We start from the raw sequence: 20,162 nt of genomic DNA on the forward strand, positions 1-20,162 counted from the left end.
TAACAGCCAAATTTCAAGGGAAAATCCAATACCTATAATTTAATAGTTAGTAATAGTTAAGTTATTATTAGTTAGTTATTATTTCAGATTTTCGAGTTTTCGGGTTTTAGAATTTTCCGATTTTTGTTCTTATTTTCAGATTTTCGTTCTTTTGAATTTTTTGAATTTTTATTTTTAGATTATCAAATTTCCGGATTTTGGAATTTTCGAATTTCCCAATCTCTGAATTTTTGCATTTTCAGATTTTCACATTTTGAATTTCCGAATTTCCAATTTCCACATTTTCGGATTTTCGCATTTCAAATTTCTGAAATTTTTAATTTTCAAATTTCTGAATTTTCAATTTTTCGAAGTTCTGAATATTATGAAAAATTCAGAAATTCGAAAAATCGGATGTTTCCGAATTAACTAATTTGTCTAAATTCGTTAAAAAAATAATTTTGTAACTAAACAAATTGCACATGTCTAGAGCCGGTCAGCGGCATCTCCTCGCAAGGGAGACCTGTACAGATTATCAGTGCTCTGATGATCTGTACAGTGCCCATCAGTGACACCAATCAGTGCCCATCAGTGCCACCTGTCAGTGCCCATCAGATGCGCCGATTAGTGCTCATCAGCGCCACATATCAGTGAGACCTTTCAGTGCCCATCAGTGTGGCATATTAGTGTCTCCTCATCAGTGCCACCTCATCAGTGCAGCCTATCAGTGCAGGAGAAAAATTACTTATTTTCAAAATTTACTGACAGAAACTAGGAAAACCTTTTTATTTTTCAAAATGTTCGGTATTTTTTGCGTTTTTTTTTTAGCAAAACAAAAACCCCAGTAGTGATTAAATACCACCAAAATAGATCTCTATTTGTGTGAAAAAAATCATAAAAATGTCATATGTGTACAGTGTTGCATGACCGTGTAATTGTCACTCAAAGTGCGATAACGTTGAAAGCTGAAAAATGGCCTGGGCAAGAAAGTGCCCGGTAGACAAGTGGTTAAACATTCTATTGACAGTGTTCTGTTATGTCTCTTCGATAAGCGAATGTACCTGTTGGTCCTTCCGAAATCCAGTGCCATCCAGTATTCTCTTGATTAGTGATGGCCGAACGGTTCGCCCGGCGGTCGTTTCGCGGCGAATTTCGGACGTTCGCGGTCCGCTCGTTCGGCGGACTATTGGCGCAGTTCGCCCCGGCGGACCTTCGTGTTTAATATGTAAAAGAACTTTGACCTATGATGACACATCCATCATAGGGTACAGGACAGCCAATTGAGACATGACAGCACATGGACACTTGGACATTCCCCCTAACCTATAAATACACCCGATCCGGCGGCCATTTTACATTCTTTCTTCTGTCACTATAGGGAGAGGTTGCTCTGTGGAGCAGGGACAGATAAAACGCTAGCTATTTGGTACACAAAAGTTCTTTTCAGGACTGGTATAGGTGTTAGGTGTATATAGGTTTGCTGTGCTACTGATTCTTGCAGCAGCCTGAGTGTCTTTTGTCAGTTTAGAGAAAGGGAAAGGACGGTGTGTGCTACAGGGACAGCCAGATTAGTCTTTCATCATCATCATCATCATCATCATCATCATTAGCAGTTACTATCAGGTCCACAAAAGAGCTATTCGAGTAACCAGTAATTGTTCCAGTCTCCTCTTTTTTGCCAGTTTGTATAGGGACAGGAAGGAAGCAGTGTGTCAGGCAGTGAGGGTCAGTTTAAAGAGTTGCTGTTACTATTAGTTCCACAAAGGTTCTTTTCAGGACTGGTATCAGTGGTATGGTAATAGGCTTGTACACGTATAATATTCTTTCTTCCAAATATAGAAAGAATATTATACTTGACTGCTGCCCTTCTGCTGCAGTCTGCTAATCAGTCACAACTCACTTGTTCCACAAAGCTCTTTATCAGGACTGGTAACTTGGTCTGTGTAGGGTGCTACAGTACATAGGGTTGAGTGAGGTACAGTCTGCTGTTCTGTAAGGACCGCTATCGGTCCACAATAGATAGGGTTGAGGTGCACCACTGCTGACCGCTGCCCTATACTGCAGCAGTCCTTCATTGGTATAGGGACTGACGTACAGTCTGCTAATCACTAACACACAACCTGCTTGGTCCACAAAAGTGTATATATGCCCCTACCCTCCTCTTTGAAGAGGTTGAGCGGTGTCATATTTCTACTGGGGCTGCTTATGAGGGGATCACACCATCCCTGTGCTGTGCTGAGTTTCTCCTGGGCCTGCTTATTATGAGGGGATCACACCATCCCTGTGCTGTGCTGACTTCCTCCTGGGGCTGCTTACGCTGCTGCTGTCAGTGCTGTATATCACGGTGCTGATGTCAGTGCTTAATGTCACGCTTCTAATGTCAGTGCTCTCTATCACGGTGCTGCTGTCAGTGCTGTATATCACGGTGCTGATGTCAGTGCTGTATGTCACGCTTCTGATGTCAGTGCCCTCTATCATGGTGCTGCTGTCAGTGCTGTATATCACGGTGCTGATGTCAGTGCTTAATGTCACGCTTCTGATGTCAGTGCTCTCTATCACGGTGTTGCTGTCAATGCTGTATGTCACCGTGCTGCTGTTAATGCTTTATGTCACGCTGCTGATGTCAGTGCTCTCTATCACGGTGCTGCTGTCAGTGCTGTATGTCACGGTGCTGGTGTTAGTGCTTTATGTCATGCTGCTGATGTCAGTGCTCTCTATCACGGTGCTGTTGTCAGATGACTCTATCACGGTGCAGGTGTCATTGCTGTATGTCACGCTGCTGGTGATCATCTCCTGCACCCTCTTCTTTGCCTACTCTGGTCCCTGACCTTCCGTCTCCTCCATTGCCTTCATGCGCTCCACAGTCCTGAATTGTCAGAACAATTTCCCATATAAAAAAAGAATGCTTGTAGTTATCGATCCCAAATTCACCTCATACATGTGTTATGTCATTGGCCATGTGGTGGGACTATGTTTGCCCAGCTAATAATTATCTTGTGGCTGCAAATTTGACCTAAAGGTTTGCGAAGTTCGCCTCCCATTGAAGTCAATGGGGCCCGCCGCGAATGTTCGGTTTCGCGAACGGTCGGCCTCGTTCGCGGTCCGCGTTCGCGAAACGTCCATCACTACTCTTGATATTTATATATGATATTTCACGCCGTGTGATCAGCCATTCCTAATTCTGTCTGAGGTCTACAGAACACCCCCTAATGTTCGAAGATAAGGAGAAGTTCTGTAATTCTGCCCTAGGCTGACAACACTCTTGAGTTATAGATGTCGTGTCCTACATGAATGTTGTCACCCTAGGACAGCAAATGTGCCACTGGCAAGATTACCGGGTGAAGAATAAAGATAAAACACCCTAAAAAATGCAGGAAAACTAATGCAGCCACCACATCTAAAGACTGGTAATCTGCAATAGATGACTTTTATTGTGGGGTTTGGATATCCTTTAAGTCTTCTCATCGGAGACACATGTCCAATTTTTGTGACCCATCTTCACGGAAGGCTCGGGAGGGAGCAGAGTCGGGTTGCATTCAGAGATGAGAGACCATAAAAGTTTATTTTTATCAGCAAAAGATCACTTTTCACATCAACTATTTTTAACCTAATACACGTCTCTACAAATCACACCAGACATAATAAAAAATACTTTTTCACATCAACTATTTACAGCTTAATCAAGACATAACATGAATTAAATAAAACAAGAAGGCACCACAATACATGACAACGCATCAATACTTTAGGTCAATCGACCAACAACAACCAATGGGATTTCACTTTGTTCTGTCAAAAACTGTCCCCCCATTGGATAGTGTCCGCCCCGTACTGTGCAGGCGCAGTGCTTGTGCGGTACGGAGGACAAGGAGATGCCAAAAGTCTCCGAAGAAGAACGGCGCCTGCGCACTGAGTCCAGGTTGAAGCCCCACCATCCAAGTGGACATACGGTAGCACATAGTAACAGGGCCACTCGTGGGCACGCTTCGCTCGCCACGCTTCGGGCACGGCCTCGGCTATTTTTTATTCTAACTCCACTTGTCCACTTGGATGGTGGGGCTTGAACCTGGGCTCACTGGCAAGGCGCCGTTCATCTTCGGAGGCGTTCAGCATCTCCCTGTCCTCCGTACAGCGCAAGCGCAGTACAGGGCGGACACTGCCCGACAGGGGACAGAATTCGACACATCACCGGCTCAGTGACAGGTGAAATCTTATTGGTTGGTTAGTGTTACTCCACTGCAGATAATATTTTGCTTTTGTAAGTAAACCTTGAAAAGTTTATTGTACAATAGAGCTTGCAATCTAAATAGCAGAGGCACACGTCAATCACAGTAGGCGTGACAGGTCAGAAGAGAAGACCTATCATGCCTACAACATGCGTCACGTTCTACATATAAAGAATATATACATAAGAAGAAGACTTGAATAAAGTTGAACTTTTTCCCACCCAGCCCCCGGCATTTTTTTTTTAACTTGGCTATTATGCCCAGGGGTGGGAAGGTCTGCCTGATTACACAATGACTTTGATTGTCTGTCACAGTGATTATTTTCACCAGCAAAACACCGATCGTCAAATACCTCCAAATCTTTATCGAAGAACGATCACATCACAGAAGACACAACGTTCCAGAGCTGCTCAGGACCCCTTCGTCAGGCGTGTGATAAATGTGTACATCAGTGCAACAGTATTTAAAGCGCTCTCCACCAATCAAAGAAGTTGTTCTTTAATTGGTAGAGAGAACTTTGATTTTTAATTGGTGGAGAGAACTTTGTTCTTTGACTGGTGGAGAGAACTCTGTTCTTTAATTGGTGGAGAGAACTTTGTTCTTTAATTGGTGGAGAGAACTTTGTTCTTTAATTGGTGGAGAGAACTTTGTTCTTTGACTGGTGGAGAGAACTTTGATTTTTAATTGGTGGAGAGAACGTTGTTCTTTAATTGGTGGAGAGATCTTTGATTTTTAATTGGTGGAGAGAACTTTGTTCTTTGACTGGAGGAGAGAACTCTGTTCTTTAATTGGTGGAGAGAACTTTGTTCTTTAATTGGTGGAGAGAACTTTGTTCTTTGACTGGTGGAGAGAACTTTGTTCTTTAATTGGTGGAGAGAACTTTGTTCTTTGCTTGGTGGAGAGAACTTTGTTCTTTGACTGGAGGAGAGAACTCTGTAATTTAATTGGTGGAGAGAACTTTGTTCTTTAATTGGTGGAGAGAACTTTGTTCTTTAATTGGTGGAGAGAACTTTGTTCTTTAATTGGTGGAGAGAACTTTGTTCTTTAATTGGTGGAGAGAACTTTGTTCTTTGCTTGGTGGAGAGAACTCTGTTCTTTAATTGGTGGAGAGAACTTTGTTCTTTAATTGGTGGAGAGAACTTTGTTCTTTAATTGGTGGAGAGAACTTTGTTCTTTGCTTGGTGGAGAGAACTTTGTTCTTTAATTGGTGGAGAGAAGTTTGTTCTTTAATTGGTGGAGAGAACTTTGTTCTTGTATTGGTGGAGAGAACTTTGTTCTTTAATTGGTGGAGAGAACTTTGTTCTTTTATTGGTGGAGAGAACTTTGTTCTTTAATTGGTGGAGAGAAGTTTGTTCTTTAATTTGGGGAAGAGAACTTTGTTATTTGACTTGTGGAGAAAACGTTGTTCTTTAATTGGTGGAGAGAAATTTGTTCTTTGACTGGTGGAGAGAACTTTGATTTTTAATTGGTGGAGAGAATGTTGTTCTTTACTTGGTGGAGAGAACTTTGTTTCATTAATTGGTGGAGAGAACTTTGTTTCATTAATTGGTGGAGAGAACTTTGTTTCATTAATTGGTGGAGAGAACTTTGTTCTTTGACTAGTGGAGAGAACTTTGTTCTTTAATTGATGGAGAGAATTTTGTTCTTTAATTTGGTGGAGAGAACTTTGTTCTTTAATTTGGTGGAGAGAACTTTGTTCTTTAATTGGTGGAGAGAACTTCGTTCTTTGACTGGTGGAGAGGACTTTTTTCTTTAATTGGTGGAGAGAACTTTTTTCTTTATTTGGTGGAGACCACTTTAAAGAGGAAGTAAACCCTGATGAGTTTACTTCCTCTTTCATTCCCTGCAAAGGCAAAGCATAATGGACTACTATGCATCGCATCGCATCGCATCGCATAGTAGCCCATTATCTGTCACTTACTTGACACAGGAGCCAGTGAAGTCACCACTGTCCCCTGTAGTCTGCCGCATCCATCTTGCTGGTGGCGTCTCGCAGCTCCGCCGCTGTCATTCGGCGAAGCCGCGATGACGTCACTCCCGCGCATGCGCACGGGAGTCGGCACGCGCGGCAGCTCCATTCTTGGAAATGCCGCGCTCAGTGCGCCTGCGCGCCGCTGTCTACGGCGCATGCGCCCTAGACAGCGGTGCCCATTTTCGGGCAAATATCTCCTAAACCATATAGATTTAGGAGATATTGCTTGGACCTATAGGTAAGCCTTAATCTAGGCTTACCTGTAGGTCAAAGTGGTTTGTAAGGGTTTACAACCACTTTAAACACTGTTGCACCGATGTACACATTTATCACATGCCTGATGAAGAGGTCCTAAGCGTCTCCAAAATGTTGCACTGTCTTCTGTGATCATGCTGCACCGTCCGCCAGGCTCTTTGTGACTGAACTAATGGCCAAGTTCAGTGGGAGGAGTTCCCGGTGCACTTGATTGCTGCACTTCCATCAACTTATCCCTATATATTTACATACATTTTTTCTTATGCACTTTTTTGAATCTGCGATTGGAAGATATATATTTGCACTTGCACTTTTTTTGTACATCTATGAATTTTGGACTGTTTTTTTTTTTCACTGTTTAAACTACATATATGTATTTAATTATTTATACATTTTTGTTATTTATGACTGTTTTGAGTCAGTGTCACTGCTCTGCCCCCGCCACCACCATTTGCTGTTACTTCCGAGTCCACCCTTGTCCCCCTTGGCCATTGAGTGGACGTCTGATGATGAAACCCCTACACACAAACACAGGAGTTACACTGGCATCCGGTTCCATTCTCCGCATCTTACAGATGTCAGGAAGGAGCCATGGTGCACGTTGCCTTGTGTATACACCGTGCAGCATACACAATAAATATAAACTGTTAGAAGTAAGAAGCAGAAGACCGCATGTCTCTTCTGACATAAAAACTCTGATTTCTAGCAGTTTTTTCATTATTTTTACCTTTACTTCCACTTTACTAGTAATTAATTGTGTGTGTTATGTCATCAGCCTGAAAACGTTTATTGTAAGTTGCAATCATTCTTTTTAGCTTTCTCAAGTTTCCTCTGATACTCCTTCATCTCTGCCTCAAATCTCTGAGCATCGCTCCTCCTAAGAGCTTCAAAGTTCTCCTGTATCCTCTTCATCTCCTCATCGAAGTACCTTTTGTCCTCTTGTCTTTGAGCTTCTGATCGGAATTTTAGACTTTCCAGCCGCTTGGCTAGGTAGGTGTGTTCAGCTTGTGTCTTCTGATCTCGCTCGCCCCGATGGCTCTTCATCTCCCGTTCATAGATAAATTTTAGAACAAACTGCTTGCGCTCCTTAAACCCTTGCACCGGATCCCACACTTGCTTCACCTTGAACTGAGCCTCTTTGATGATTTCATGGAAAAACTTTAGCACGTCCTCGTGCCTCCCTCTGGTTTTGAAGTGATCCTCGGGGGTGTAGTTTTCAAGGGTGAAAATCCTTTCCGCACCCATGTCCTGAAATTTCCTTTCGATTCTCGACATTCCTCCATGTGTCTTGTGTGTCAGGACTATGAAAGGGAAAATTCCTGTGTAGAAAAGCATAACAACTCCCATTACTTATTTCTTCACGTATACAATTTCACTGTCACTTCACTGTTCTCACATCAATTCTCATATAGAGTCCTTTAGAATTCTGCCAGGCCTCCACACCCAAATTGCTTGTGCCAGATTTATGTACCCATCAGATACATCAATAAGTCATAGGCCGGCATACGGAAGTATCTATACTGGACATTGCTTTCTTAGCGTGCTTCTTCCTCGGTCACTGTTCCCATTACACGGACATGGCCAAAGACTTTTGTAGTGAAGTTGGTGGAGCCCGATGGGTAACTGAAAGACTAGTTTCCTGTAAGGTAGGCCTGCTTTTGATTGAAGGCACATGGCAGTAACCATCTACCCGCCGACTCACAAAAAAAACCCAATTACCTCACAACTCATCCCGACGGTAATGCCGCTTACACACGAGCGGATTTTCCATCAGAAAATTCTTGGGTGGTTTTTCAGACGGAATTCCGCTCAAGCTTGGCTTGTATACACACGGGTCACACAAAAATTTGCTGAACTTTCGACCGCCAAGAACGCGGTGACGTACAACACTACAATGAGCCGAGAAAATTCAGTTCAATGCTTCCGAGCATGCGTCCAATTGTTTCAGAGCATGCGTAGGAATTTTTTGCGTCGGAATTGCTACAGACGATCGGAATTTCCAATCGGAATGTTTTCTGACCGAAAAATTTACAATATGCTCTCAATCTTATGCTGGCTGGAATTCGTCCGGCAAAAGTCCGATGGAGCCTACACACGGTCGCAAAGCTCTCATCGGTCTTTTGCTGGTGGAATTTGCAATCGTGTGTACGTGGCATAAGACTAGCAAAATTACAGCTCCCCATAAATGTCATCAGGTATATAAGGTAAGGGGAATGGACAGCGCTTACATCATTGACCATAATTGACCAATGTCAATTAGCCCAATTATGTATCACAAGCGTCCACAGACTGTATATGAAATATGACCAGGGAAGCATGCTCATCAGAGAAAAATACGAATTGGCTAGTTGGAAAATTTGCACCCAAGCCTCACAAGTTCTAACCCAGTGGTATCTAAACTGCGGTGCAGGAGTAAGATGTGGCCCTTTGCATGTCTTTACCTGGCCCTTCGGGTACCATTCCACCAACTGACACCAATAATGGGGCACCATTCCTCCCACAAATACCATCAATAGGGGGCTATTACTCCCCCTGACACCAACGGTGGAGCATGATTCCTTCCACGGACACCATTGATGGGGCACTATCCCTCCCATTCATACCAACAATGGGGTACTGTTCCTCCCATTGAAACCAACGATACAGCATTGTCTAGGCCCAGTGGCCACAGTCTGGCCCCCCTTAGAGCTTGAAGGACAGTAAATTGACCCTTTGTTTCGAAAGTCGGGAGACCCCTGTTCTAACCAATCAAATAATAATCTACAACTGTGATAATTATATTATGTGTCAGGAATTTAAAGGAGTACCTGTTAGCATCTTGGCTGTGTCCAGCAATTGCTTTAAATCTTCAATATCTGAATCATAAATCCCCATCTTTAGGCTGAGTACAAAGAAAGATCAATAAGAAGTAAAAAAGAACGATTAAAGCTGCAATCTTCAATGTCCATCATCATCACCTATATTGTCTGCCATTAAAGTGTATCTCTGGAGAAAAGGTTTTTGTCCACTAGTTTTGGATAGAGCGGGGAAGGGTTAGATCCTTTGTCTATTACTGTCTGTGTCCCTACTAGGATGGATCACCTTCTCTATTTGCATTTGTGAACAATGTCACCAAGACCAAACGTTTTGGGAAATCCCACTTTCTAGAGGTGTCCCTGAAACAAGAGGTGAGGGAAAATCTTCCAATGGGGACATCTATTCCAGGGACATCTATTCAATGAACCTGTCTGGGGGGGGACTATGGTGAACTGTTGGCGGTGTGAAATGCGTCCTGGAGTCCTAAACTGAATTGTTAGTAAGTATGCTCCTAATGTATATGAATGCCAGGGTCTGATTGCTATTGGGTAAGGTAATGTAATAAACGTAATGTAATACAATATTATATAAGGATAATATAGAGGTCTTTTACCTGTAGAGGAAAATGGGGAAGATGAAGTCTGATTTCTGGATTTCAGTTTCGGCATCCACAATTCTGTCTACAAGCCGGAAGCCTTTGCTCCATTCAACTTCTTGATCCAAGGGGAGCAAGTTGGCTGCAAAGGAGAGAGAGATTGAAAAAGGGAAAGTGATAATAATGAGATTTCCTTGTACAGGTATGAGCCTCAGCCCCTGCCACAATGGTGAGACGTCCTTGTAGTAGTTTGTGTCTCTGCCCCCACCCCCACAATTATGAGATTTCCTGCAGTAGTTTGTGTCTCTGCCCCTCCCACAATGGGAAGATTTCCTGCAGTAGTTTGTGTCTCTGCCCCTCCCACAATGGGGAGATTTCCTGCAGTAGTTTGTGTCTCTGCCCCTCCCAGAATGGTGAGATTTCCCTGCAGTAGTTTGTGTCTCTGCCCCTCCCACAATGGTGAGATCTCCCAAAGTAGTTTGTGTCTCTGCCCCTCCCACAATGGTGAGATCTCCCGAAGTAGTTTGTGTCTCTGCCCCTCCCACAATGGGGAGATTTCCTGCAGTAGTTTGTGTCTCTGCCCCTCCCACAATGGTGAGATCTCCCGAAGTAGTTTGTGTCTCTGCCCCTCCCACAATGGGGAGATTTCACTACAGTAGTTTGTGTCTCTGCCCCTCCCACAATGGTGAGATTTCCCTGCAGTAGTTTGTGTCTCTGCCCCTCCCACAATGGTGAGATCTCCCGAAGTAGTTTGTGTCTCTGCCCCTCCCACAATGGGGAGATTTCCCTGCAGTAGTTTTTGTCTCTGCCCCTCCCACAATGGTGAGATTTCCTACAGTAGTTTGTGTCTCTGCCCCTCCCACAATGGTGAGATTTCCCTGCAGTAGTTTGTGTCTCTGCCCCTCCCACAATGAGATTTCCTGCAGTAGTTTGTGTCTCTGCCCCTCCCACAATTGTGATATTCCCTGCAGTAGTTTGTGTCTCTGCCCCTCCCACAATGGTGAGATTTCCTGCAGTAGTTTGTGTCTTTGCCCCTCCCACAATGGGGAGATTTTACTAAAGTAGTTTGTGTCTCTGCCCCTCCCACAATGGGAAGATTTCCTGCAGTAGTTTGTGTCTCTGCCCCTCCCAGAATGGTGAGATTTCCCTGCAGTAGTTTGTGTCTCTGCCCCTCCCACAATGGTGAGATTTCCTACAGTAGTTTGTGTCTCTGCCCCTCCCACAATGGTGAGATCTCCCGAAGTCGTTTGTGTCTCTGCCCCTCCCACAATGGGGAGATTTCACTACAGTAGTTTGTGTCTCTGCCCCTCCCACAATGGTGAGATTTCCCTGCAGTAGTTTGTGTCTCTGCCCCTCCCACAATGGGGAGATTTCCTGCAGTAGTTTGTGTCTCTGCCCCTCCCACAATGGGGAGATTTCCCTGCAGTAGTTTTTGTCTCTGCCCCTCCCACAATGGTGAGATTTCCCTGCAGTAGTTTGTGTCTCTGCCCATCCCACAATGATGAGATTTCCTGCAGTAGTTTGTGTCTCTGCCCCTCCCACAATTGTGATATTCCCTGCAGTAGTTTGTGTCTCTGCCCCTCCCACAATGGTGAGATTTCCTGCAGTAGTTTGTGTCTTTGCCCCTCCCACAATGGGGAGATTTCACTAAAGTAGTTTGTGTCTCTGCCCCTCCCACAATGGGGAGATTTCCTGCAGTAGTTTGTGTCTCTGCCCCTCCCAGAATGGTGAGATTTCCCTGCAGTAGTTTGTGTCTCTGCCCCTCCCACAATGGTGAGATTTCCTACAGTAGTTTGTGTCTCTGCCCCTCCCACAATGGTGAGATCTCCCGAAGTAGTTTGTGTCTCTGCCCCTCCCACAATGGTGAGATCTCCCGAAGTAGTTTGTGTCTCTGCCCCTCCCACAATGGGGAGATTTCACTACAGTAGTTTGTGTCTCTGCCCCTCCCACAATGGTGAGATTTCCCTGCAGTAGTTTGTGTCTCTGCCCCTCCCACAATGGGGAGATTTCCTGCAGTAGTTTGTGTCTCTGCCCCTCCCACAATGGGGAGATTTCCCTGCAGTAGTTTTTGTCTCTGCCCCTCCCACAATGGTGAGATTTCCTACAGTATTTTGTGTCTCTGCCCCTCCCACAATGGTGAGATTTCCCTGCAGTAGTTTGTGTCTCTGCCCCTCCCACAATGATGAGATTTCCTGCAGTAGTTTGTGTCTCTGCCCCTCCCACAATTGTGATATTCCCTGCAGTAGTTTGTGTCTCTGCCCCTCCCACAATGGTGAGATTTCCTGCAGTAGTTTGTGTCTTTGCCCCTCCCACAATGGGGAGATTTCACTAAAGTAGTTTGTGCCTCTGCCCCTCCCACAATGGGGAGATTTCCTGCAGTAGTTTGTGTCTCTGCCCCTCCCACAATGATGAGATTTCCCTGCAGTAGTTTGTGTCTCTGCCCCTCCCACAATGTTGAGATTTCCCTGCAGTAGTTTGTCTCTGCTCCTCCCACAATGGTGAGATTTCCCTGCAGTAGTTTATGTCTCTGCTTCTCCCACAATGTTGAGATTTCCCTGCAGTAGTTTGTGTCTCTGCCCCTCCCACAATGATGAGATTTCCCTGCAGTAGTTTGTGTCTCTGCCCCTCCCACAATGTTGAGATTTCCCTGCAGTAGTTTGTGTCTCTGCCCCTCCCACAATGGTGAGATTTCCTGCAGTAGTATGTGTCTCTGCCCCTCCCACAATGTTGAGATTTCCCTGCAGTAGTTTGTGTCTCTGCCCCTCCCACAATGATGAGATTTCCTGCAGTAGTTGACGTCTCTGTCCCTCCCACAATGATGAGATTCCCTGCAGTAGTTTGTGTCTCTGCCCCTCCCACAATGATGAGATTTCCCTGCAGTAGTTTGTGTCTCGGCCCTCCCACAATGGTGAGATTCCCTGCAGTAGTTTGTGTCTCTGCCCCTCCCACAATGGGGAGATTTCCTGCAGTAGTTTGTGTCTCTGCCCTCCCACAATGGTGAGATTTCCTGCAGTAGTTTGTGTCTCTGCCCTCCCACAATGGTGAGATTTCCTGCAGTAGTTTGTGTCTCTGCCCCTCCCACAATGATGAGATTTCCTGCAGTAGTTGACGTCTCTGTCCCTCCCACAATGGTGAGATTTCCCTGCAGTAGTTTGTGTCTCTGCCCCTCCCACAATGGTGAGATTGCCTGCAGTAGTTTGTGTCTCTGCCCCTCCCACAATGGGAAGATTTCCCTGCAGTAGTTTGTGTCTCTGCCCCTCCCACAATGGGGAGATTTCCTGCAGTAGTTTGTGTCTCTGCCCCTCCCACAATGGGGAGATTTCCTGCAGTAGTTTGTGTCTCTGCCCCTCCCACAATGATGAGATTTCCCTGCAGTAGTTTGTGTCTCTGCCCCTCCCACAATGATGAGATTTCCTGCAGTAGTTTGTGTCTCTACCCCTCCCACAATGATGAGATTTCCTGCAGTAGTTTGTGTCCCTGTCCCTCCCACAATGGTGGGAATTTCCTGCAGTAGTTTGTGTCTCTGCCCCTCCCACAATGATGATATTTCCCTGCAGTAGTTTGTGTCTCTGCCCCTCCCACAATGATGAGATTTCCTGCAGTAGTTTGTGTCTCTGCCCCTCCCACAATGATCAGATTTCCTGCAGTAGTTTGTGTCTCTGCCCCTCCCACAATGTTGAGATTTCCTGCAGTAGTTTGTGTCTCTGCCCCTCCCACAATGGTGAGATTTCCTGCAGTAGCTTGTGTCTCTGCCCCTCCCACAATGTTGAGATTTCCTGCAGTAGTTTGTGTCTCTGCCCCTCCCACAATGTTGAGATTTCCTGCAGTAGTTTGTGTCTCTGCCCCTCCCACAATGAGGAGATTTCCCTGCAGTAGTTTGTGTCTCTGCCCCTCCCACAATGAGGAGATTTCCCTGCAGTAGTTTGTGTCTCTGCCCCTCCCACAATGTTGAGATTTCCTGCAGTAGTTTGTGTCTCTGCCCCTCCCACAATGGTGAGATTTCCCTGCAGTAGTTTGTGTCTCTGCTCTTCCAACTAAACTATAAAAAATGATGTCACCCTCCCAGGTGGAAACCACCCCCCATCCCCAGAGAATTTTCTTTTTTTTTTTCCTTCAGTGGGTGCAGCAAATCAATGTAAAGAAACGTTTCGTTTTCCAAACATTTCTTCTTAAAGAGGAGCTCCGGGTTCCTTCAGAAAAAAAATGAAATTCAGCAGCTTCAAATACTGTACCCATTGACTTTAAATATTAAGAGACTTACCTGTCCCAGGGATCCAGCGGTGTCCTCACCCGAGCCAATTTCTAATGGGCAATCGGGTGTGTGTGCCGCCATCTTGTCTAAGGGTCTCCTACTGCACATGTGTGAGGCGTGCTGTGCTTTGTGAATGGCTGAAAAAGGGAGGGGGGTAGGAGGAGGAGGAGGGGGTCGTGGCGAACTGAACTGGAAGTGGGAGTGGGCATAACCAGGTACCCGCTCCCCCAAATAGTGCCAAATGTGGCAGCGGAGGGGGATGGGAGGTAGACAATGCAAGCTTATCCTTTTGCTTGAAGCTTGGGTACACTCACATGTCATGTGAAATGGATGCGGTGAAAACTGCATCCAATTCACATATATGTGAACCCGGCCTTAAGCCGATAGAACACATTTGGGATGAATTAGAGCGGAGACTGCGAGCCAGGCCTTCTCTACCAACATCAGTGTCTGACCTCACAAATGGGCTTCTGGAAGAATGGTCCAACATCCCCATAGACCAGCCTTTGTCAACCTTTTCAACACAAAGGAACCCTTGAAATAATTCTCCGGTCTCAGGGAACCCCTGCTAAAAATGAGAAATCTACAACTCGTGATACATTAGTATGATGGTCAGTGGGAAGAATGGTCCTTACACTTGTGGTCATTGGGAAGAATGGTCCTCACACTTGTGGTCATTGGGAAGAATTACCTCCTTACAGGTAGTTAAAAAGATCAATGGTATCAGTGGGAACTTATCTGAGAGGCAGAAATTGCCCAATGCTGAAGGAGCCCCTAGCAACCTCTGGAGGAACCCTAGAGTTCCATGGAACCCTGGTTGAGAATCACTGCCATAGACACCCTCCCAAACCTTGTGGACGGCCTTCCCAGAAGAGTTGAAGTTGTTATAGCTGCAAAGGGTGGGCCAACTCAACATTAAACCCTACGGACTAAGACTGGGAGGCCATTTAAGTTCATGTGTTTGTGTAAAGGCATGCGTCCCAATACTTTTGGTAATTTAGTGATTATGGAAGAACAAGCTCTAACTTCAGTCACACATTGCACACTTTTCCTTCTTTTGATCCTTCAACTCTGGACCCCATAAAGTTACAGAAATTCCTTTTTGTTCCTGGTCAATATCGTTATCTCAGTAATCTGGTGCTTCTGGGGTATCAAAAAGTTATAATTTTTTTCATCTATAGTCACAAATCTTGGCGTAAAAATGAACTCCGAACTCAGTTTTGAGGCCCATATAAATCACCTATGTAAGACCTCTTTCTATCATCTCCAAACTTCGTCCCATTCTCTCCGTCTCAGATGCCGAAAAGCTGGTTCACGTTTTTGTCTCCCCCAGACTGGACTACCGTAACGCTCTTCTCATTGGGATTCCTAGAAAGAGTCTGCAGAGGCTTCAGTACATCCAAAGCTCTGCAGCTAGGATCCCGATGGGATCGGAAACATGAGCACGTTACCCCCATTCTCCACTCGCTCCACTGGCTTCCTGTCTCCACCAGGATTGAGTATAAGGTTTCTCTCCTCACGTACCAATGTATCCATGGACATGCCCCTCTCTATCTTAACCAGTTCCCGACCGGCGCACTCCGATGTACGTCGGCAGAATAGCACAGGCAGGCATATTGGCATACAGGTACGTCCATTTTTATATGCCGCCCTGCCATCGCATACGCGCCAACGTGGGCATGCTCGTGCGCCGGTTGGGACCCCCGTGAGTCCGGTCGCGGGTCCCGTGGACTCAATCGCCGCTGGGATACCCACGATCATCTCACGGGGAGGCTGAACGGGGAGATGCTGTTGTAAACAGCATCTCCCCGTTCTGCCTAGCAACAAGTAACGCTGATCTCTGCTCTATGTGATAGGAGCCAAGATCAGTGTTCACTAACACAAAGCCCAGCCCCCCACAGGTAGTAACACACCCCTAGCACACACTTAACCCCTACACTGCCACCTCCTGGTTAACGCCTTCACTGCCAGTGTCATTTACACAGGAATCACTGCATTTATATAGGACTGATTGCTGTATAAATGACAATGGTCCCAAAAATGTGTCCGATGTGTCCACCATAATGTCGCAGTCACAATAAAAATCTCTGATCGCCGCCATTACTAGTAAAAAAAAAAAAAAATAATAAAAATGCCATAAAACTATCCCCTATTTTGTAAACGCTATAACTTTTGCGCAAACCAATCAATAATCGCTTATTGCAATTTTTTTTTTTTTTTTTTATGAAAAATATGTAGAAGAATACGTATCGGCCTAAACTGAGGGAAAAAAAATGTTTTTTATATATTTTTGGGGGATATTTATTATAGCAAAAAGTAAAAAATAATGCGTTTTTCTCAAAATTGTCGCTCTATTTTCGTTTATAGCGCAAAAAATAAAAACCGCAGAGGTGATCAAATACCACCAAAAGAAAGCTCTATTTGTGGGAAAAAAAGGACGTCAATTTTGTTTGTTAGCCACTTCGCCACGTCCACGCAATTGTCAGTTAAACCAACGCAGTGCCGAATCGCAAAAAGCGCTCTGGTCTTAGGCCAGCAAAATGGTCCGGGGGCTGAAAGTGGTTTTAAAGAACTTCTCAAACCACAAATCGCAACACGTCCCCTCCGCTCCAATCACTCAAACTTTCTTCATATACTGAGAACTAGACTCAGGACAATGGGGGATGGGGGCCTTTTGTGCAGCTGCCCCACGCCTGTGGAATTCCCTACCTGACACCTTGAGGGCTCCTCAATCTACTGACTGTTTTAAAAAAAGGTCTTAAGACATTTCTTTTTAGCAAAGCCCTTTGTCCATTTTAGTTTTGCGTTTCATTATATAAATCGCAAATTTTTATTTTTTATTTTTTTGTTTTAATCTGTAGAGATATTTTGATGAAAAAGGCATTATAAATAAAATGTATTATTATTATTATTATTATTATTACTGATTTGTTGAGGCTGTGGACTTAATTCCATGAAGTCCCCATCATAGTACTAATAGAAGTTTATTAGTAAGATTTATTTGACTCACCGAGCTGAGCGAAGATCTCCCCCGTCTCGTGGCTGTTCATAGTGCCACATCCCCGATTATCCACCAGAATGATGTCCTCTGTGAGCTTGTAGGATATTCGGGACGTGGTCCGTCCTGCGTCGGAACTGTCTGCCCCGGCATGATTCACGTAGTCCCCGCCGTCCAAGACGTACTTACAGGTGTTGATAAAGGATGATTTCCCATGGCCCAAAAATCCAAAAAGCTGGAGGAGGATTCTTTTATAGCCATGCTTGGCTTTCTCCGAGTCTGTGAACCTAAAGCTCCTAATGATGGCTGTCAGGGCTTGGATATCCATGGCTGCTCATGGTGGAGCCTCCACTCTCCGGAAGGTTCTTCTGCACTCTGAGCTTCTTTACTTTGTTTGTTTCTGGGTTTTTTTCTGAACTGTTGGACTTGTTTATAACCATCATTAAGTCTTATCTAGAATTGTTTTTTTTTTTTCTTTATGACTCTTGTTAAACTCAAGTGAGACTTATTATTCTTAGTTTTATTTCCTTGTGATGCAAATGACTACAATGGTGAATGATACAGATTAATAATGACATTAAAAAACTAAACCAACCAGGTCTGGTCCCCATTGTTTTTTTCAGGTTACATCCCTTCTATCTGGCTCAAGTCCAGTTCTTTACCTGTTCTATGTGGTCCATCACCCATCTCTGTGATCCAGGTCTGGTTCCTTGCTGTCTCATCAGGTCATGTTCTCACCTGTCTTATCTGGGTGGACTGACAACTCATGGTGCCCCCGGGCAATAGGGGATCATGGGGCCCCCGGGCAATAGATTGTTTTTTTTTAACAGATTTTTACATACTGTCCCTGGTTTTATTGAGGCTGGCAACCCTTAGGGGCATGGGGCCCTCGGGCAGTGCCCGAGTGCCTGAATGGTCAGTCCGCCCTTGTCTGAGTGTAAGCTAAATATTTGTAAGAAAATTTGTTTTTTTTTAAGATCGGAAACTCAAATTTTCCTGCATAGGGTTTTTTTACTTTTTTTTTTTTTTTTTTAATTAGTATTAAAAAATAAATACATGAATAAATAAATACATAAATAAATAAATAAATAAATACATAAATAAATAAATAAATAAATACATAAATAAATACATGAATAAATAAATGAATAAATAAATACATAAATAAATAAATGAATAAATAAATACATGAATAAATAAATGAATACATAAATACATAAATAAATAAATGAATAAATAAATACATAAATAAATAAATGAATAAATAAATGCATAAATAAATAAATGAATAAATAAATGAATAAATAAATACATTAATACATAAATAAATAAATAAATACATGAATTAATAAATGAATAAATAAATACATAAATAAATAAATGAATAAATAAATACATAAATTAATAAAACAGACATCTAGGCAGGCGCACTATGCTTTTTTCACAGAAGCAGCAGAGAGAGAGGAAATCAAGGTGAACCTGGTTTCTTTATGGTTTCCTGAGACACTGGGGAAGCTATCCATGCTGCCCCATGGGACTCTGGTGGCCATTTGGGTTTCTTTAACCGCTTAAGGACCGAGCCTCTTTCTGAGATTTGTTGTTTACAAGTTAAAAACATATTTATTTTATTTTTTGCTAGAAAATAACTTAGAACCCCCAAGCATTATAATTTTTTTTTCTAACACCCTAGAGAATAAAATGGCAGTCATTGCAATAATTTCTGTCACGCCGTATTTGCGCAGCGGTCTTACAAGCGCACTTTTTTTTGGAAAAAAGACACTTGTTTAAATTAAAAAATTAGACAACGGTAAAGTTAGCCCAATGTTGTTATATTGCGAAAGATAATGTTATGCTGAGTAAATTGATACTCAACCTGTCATGCTTCAAAATTGCGCCCCGCTCGTGGAATGGCGACAAACCATTACCCTAAAAAATCTCCATAGGCGACGTTTAAAAAAATTCTAAGGGTTGCATGTTTTGAGTTAGGGCTGGAATTATTGCTCTCGCTCTACCAATTGCGGCGATGCCTCACATGTGTGGTTTGAACACCGTTTTCATATGCGGGCACTACTCACATATTCGTTTGCTTCTGCACGCCAGCTCAGCGGGACGGGGCACGTTTAAAAAAAAAAAAAATTTCTTATTTATTTTACATTTTATTTTTTTATTTTTACACTGTTCTTTAAAAAAAAAAAAAATGTATCACTTTTATTCCTATTACAAGGAATGTAAACATCACTTGTAATAGAAAAAAAGCATGACAGGTCCTCTTAAATATGAGATCGAGGGGGGGGGGGGGGTCAAAAAGACCTCACATCTCATATTTACACAAAAATGCAATAAAAAAAATAAAAAATTGTCATTTAAAAAAAAATTAACAAAAAATGGCCCTTTAAGAACTATGGGCGGAAGTGATGTTTTGACGTTGCTTCCGCCCTGCAGTGTTATGGAGACGGATTGGGGGCCATCTTCCCCTCACTTGTCTCCATGTCACACAAGGGACAACATCTGATCGCCTCCGCCGCTGCAGTAAGCGGCGGAGGGCACCGGAGCGCAGGGGGAGGGCCCTCTCCCACCGCTGATAAAAGTGATCTTGCAGCGAATGGAGACCACTTTTATCTTGAAGCGGACCGCCCGCTGAAGAAGAGGATACCGGGGTTTTGGCAGCTAGCTGCTACCATAACAATGATTTTCCCCTTCAAAGTACCGATGTATAATGTTGGTGGGCGGTCCGGAAGTGGTTGAGACCCTGGCTCCCAGGCTTGGTGCACATTTCCTGTGTGGGTGTTGTAGGGACAGGTCAACCGTCTGGTAGAGACAGTGATTGGCAGTAGCAAGAGGTTTCTGATGAGTAGGGAAAGAATAGGGACATGACAATTCCTCATGAAGACCTCCCTATTTGGGTACAGACCGGCCAGGCTGCACAACTTAAGATATGTTGGTATTGCGCTGCCCCTATATTAAATAACCCTCCGAGGGTGATAAGTATAATGCCTAGTTACATAAATCAATAGTGTAATATAAAAATATATATATAAATGTCTACTGAATAATATCAAAAAGTGCAAAGTGCTACATTAAATACAATA

The 20,162-nt window shown here is 43.8% G+C and overlaps 1 protein-coding gene across 1 annotated transcript; it reads right to left on the minus strand.

Moving 5' to 3' along the window:
• Nucleotides 1-3,522: 3,522 nt before the first annotated feature.
• LOC144000370 (uncharacterized) lies at nucleotides 3,523-17,467 on the minus strand. Its single transcript, XM_077494169.1, has 4 exons — nucleotides 17,086-17,467; nucleotides 9,842-9,965; nucleotides 9,240-9,313; nucleotides 3,523-7,751 (listed from the first exon to the last, which is right to left on the minus strand). The coding sequence occupies exons 1-4, from the start codon at nucleotides 17,399-17,401 to the stop codon at nucleotides 7,219-7,221; spliced, it is 1,047 nt and encodes a 348-aa protein (XP_077350295.1). The 5' UTR covers nucleotides 17,402-17,467; the 3' UTR covers nucleotides 3,523-7,218.
• Nucleotides 17,468-20,162: the final 2,695 nt, after the last annotated feature.

The sequence above is a fragment of the Lithobates pipiens genome, unplaced genomic scaffold, assembly GCF_037356315.1.
Source record: "Lithobates pipiens isolate NorthernLeopardFrog02 unplaced genomic scaffold, aLitPip1_a1.2 Scaffold_22, whole genome shotgun sequence".
Classification (NCBI taxonomy): Eukaryota; Metazoa; Chordata; class Amphibia; order Anura; family Ranidae; genus Lithobates; species Lithobates pipiens.

Bases quoted from the DNA above. Each gene is read 5' to 3' on its own strand.
- LOC144000370 (XM_077494169.1), bottom strand. From the start codon at position 17,401: ATGGATATCCAAGCCCTGACAGCCATCATTAGGAGCTTTAGGTTCACA. The intron at 9,314-9,841 runs GTAAAAGACCTC...CTTTGTACTCAG, and splicing joins TTCCCCATTTTCCTCTACAG to CCTAAAGATGGGGATTTATG. The intron at 7,752-9,239 runs GTACTCCTTTAA...TTTTCTACACAG, and splicing joins CACAGCCAAGATGCTAACAG to GAATTTTCCCTTTCATAGTC.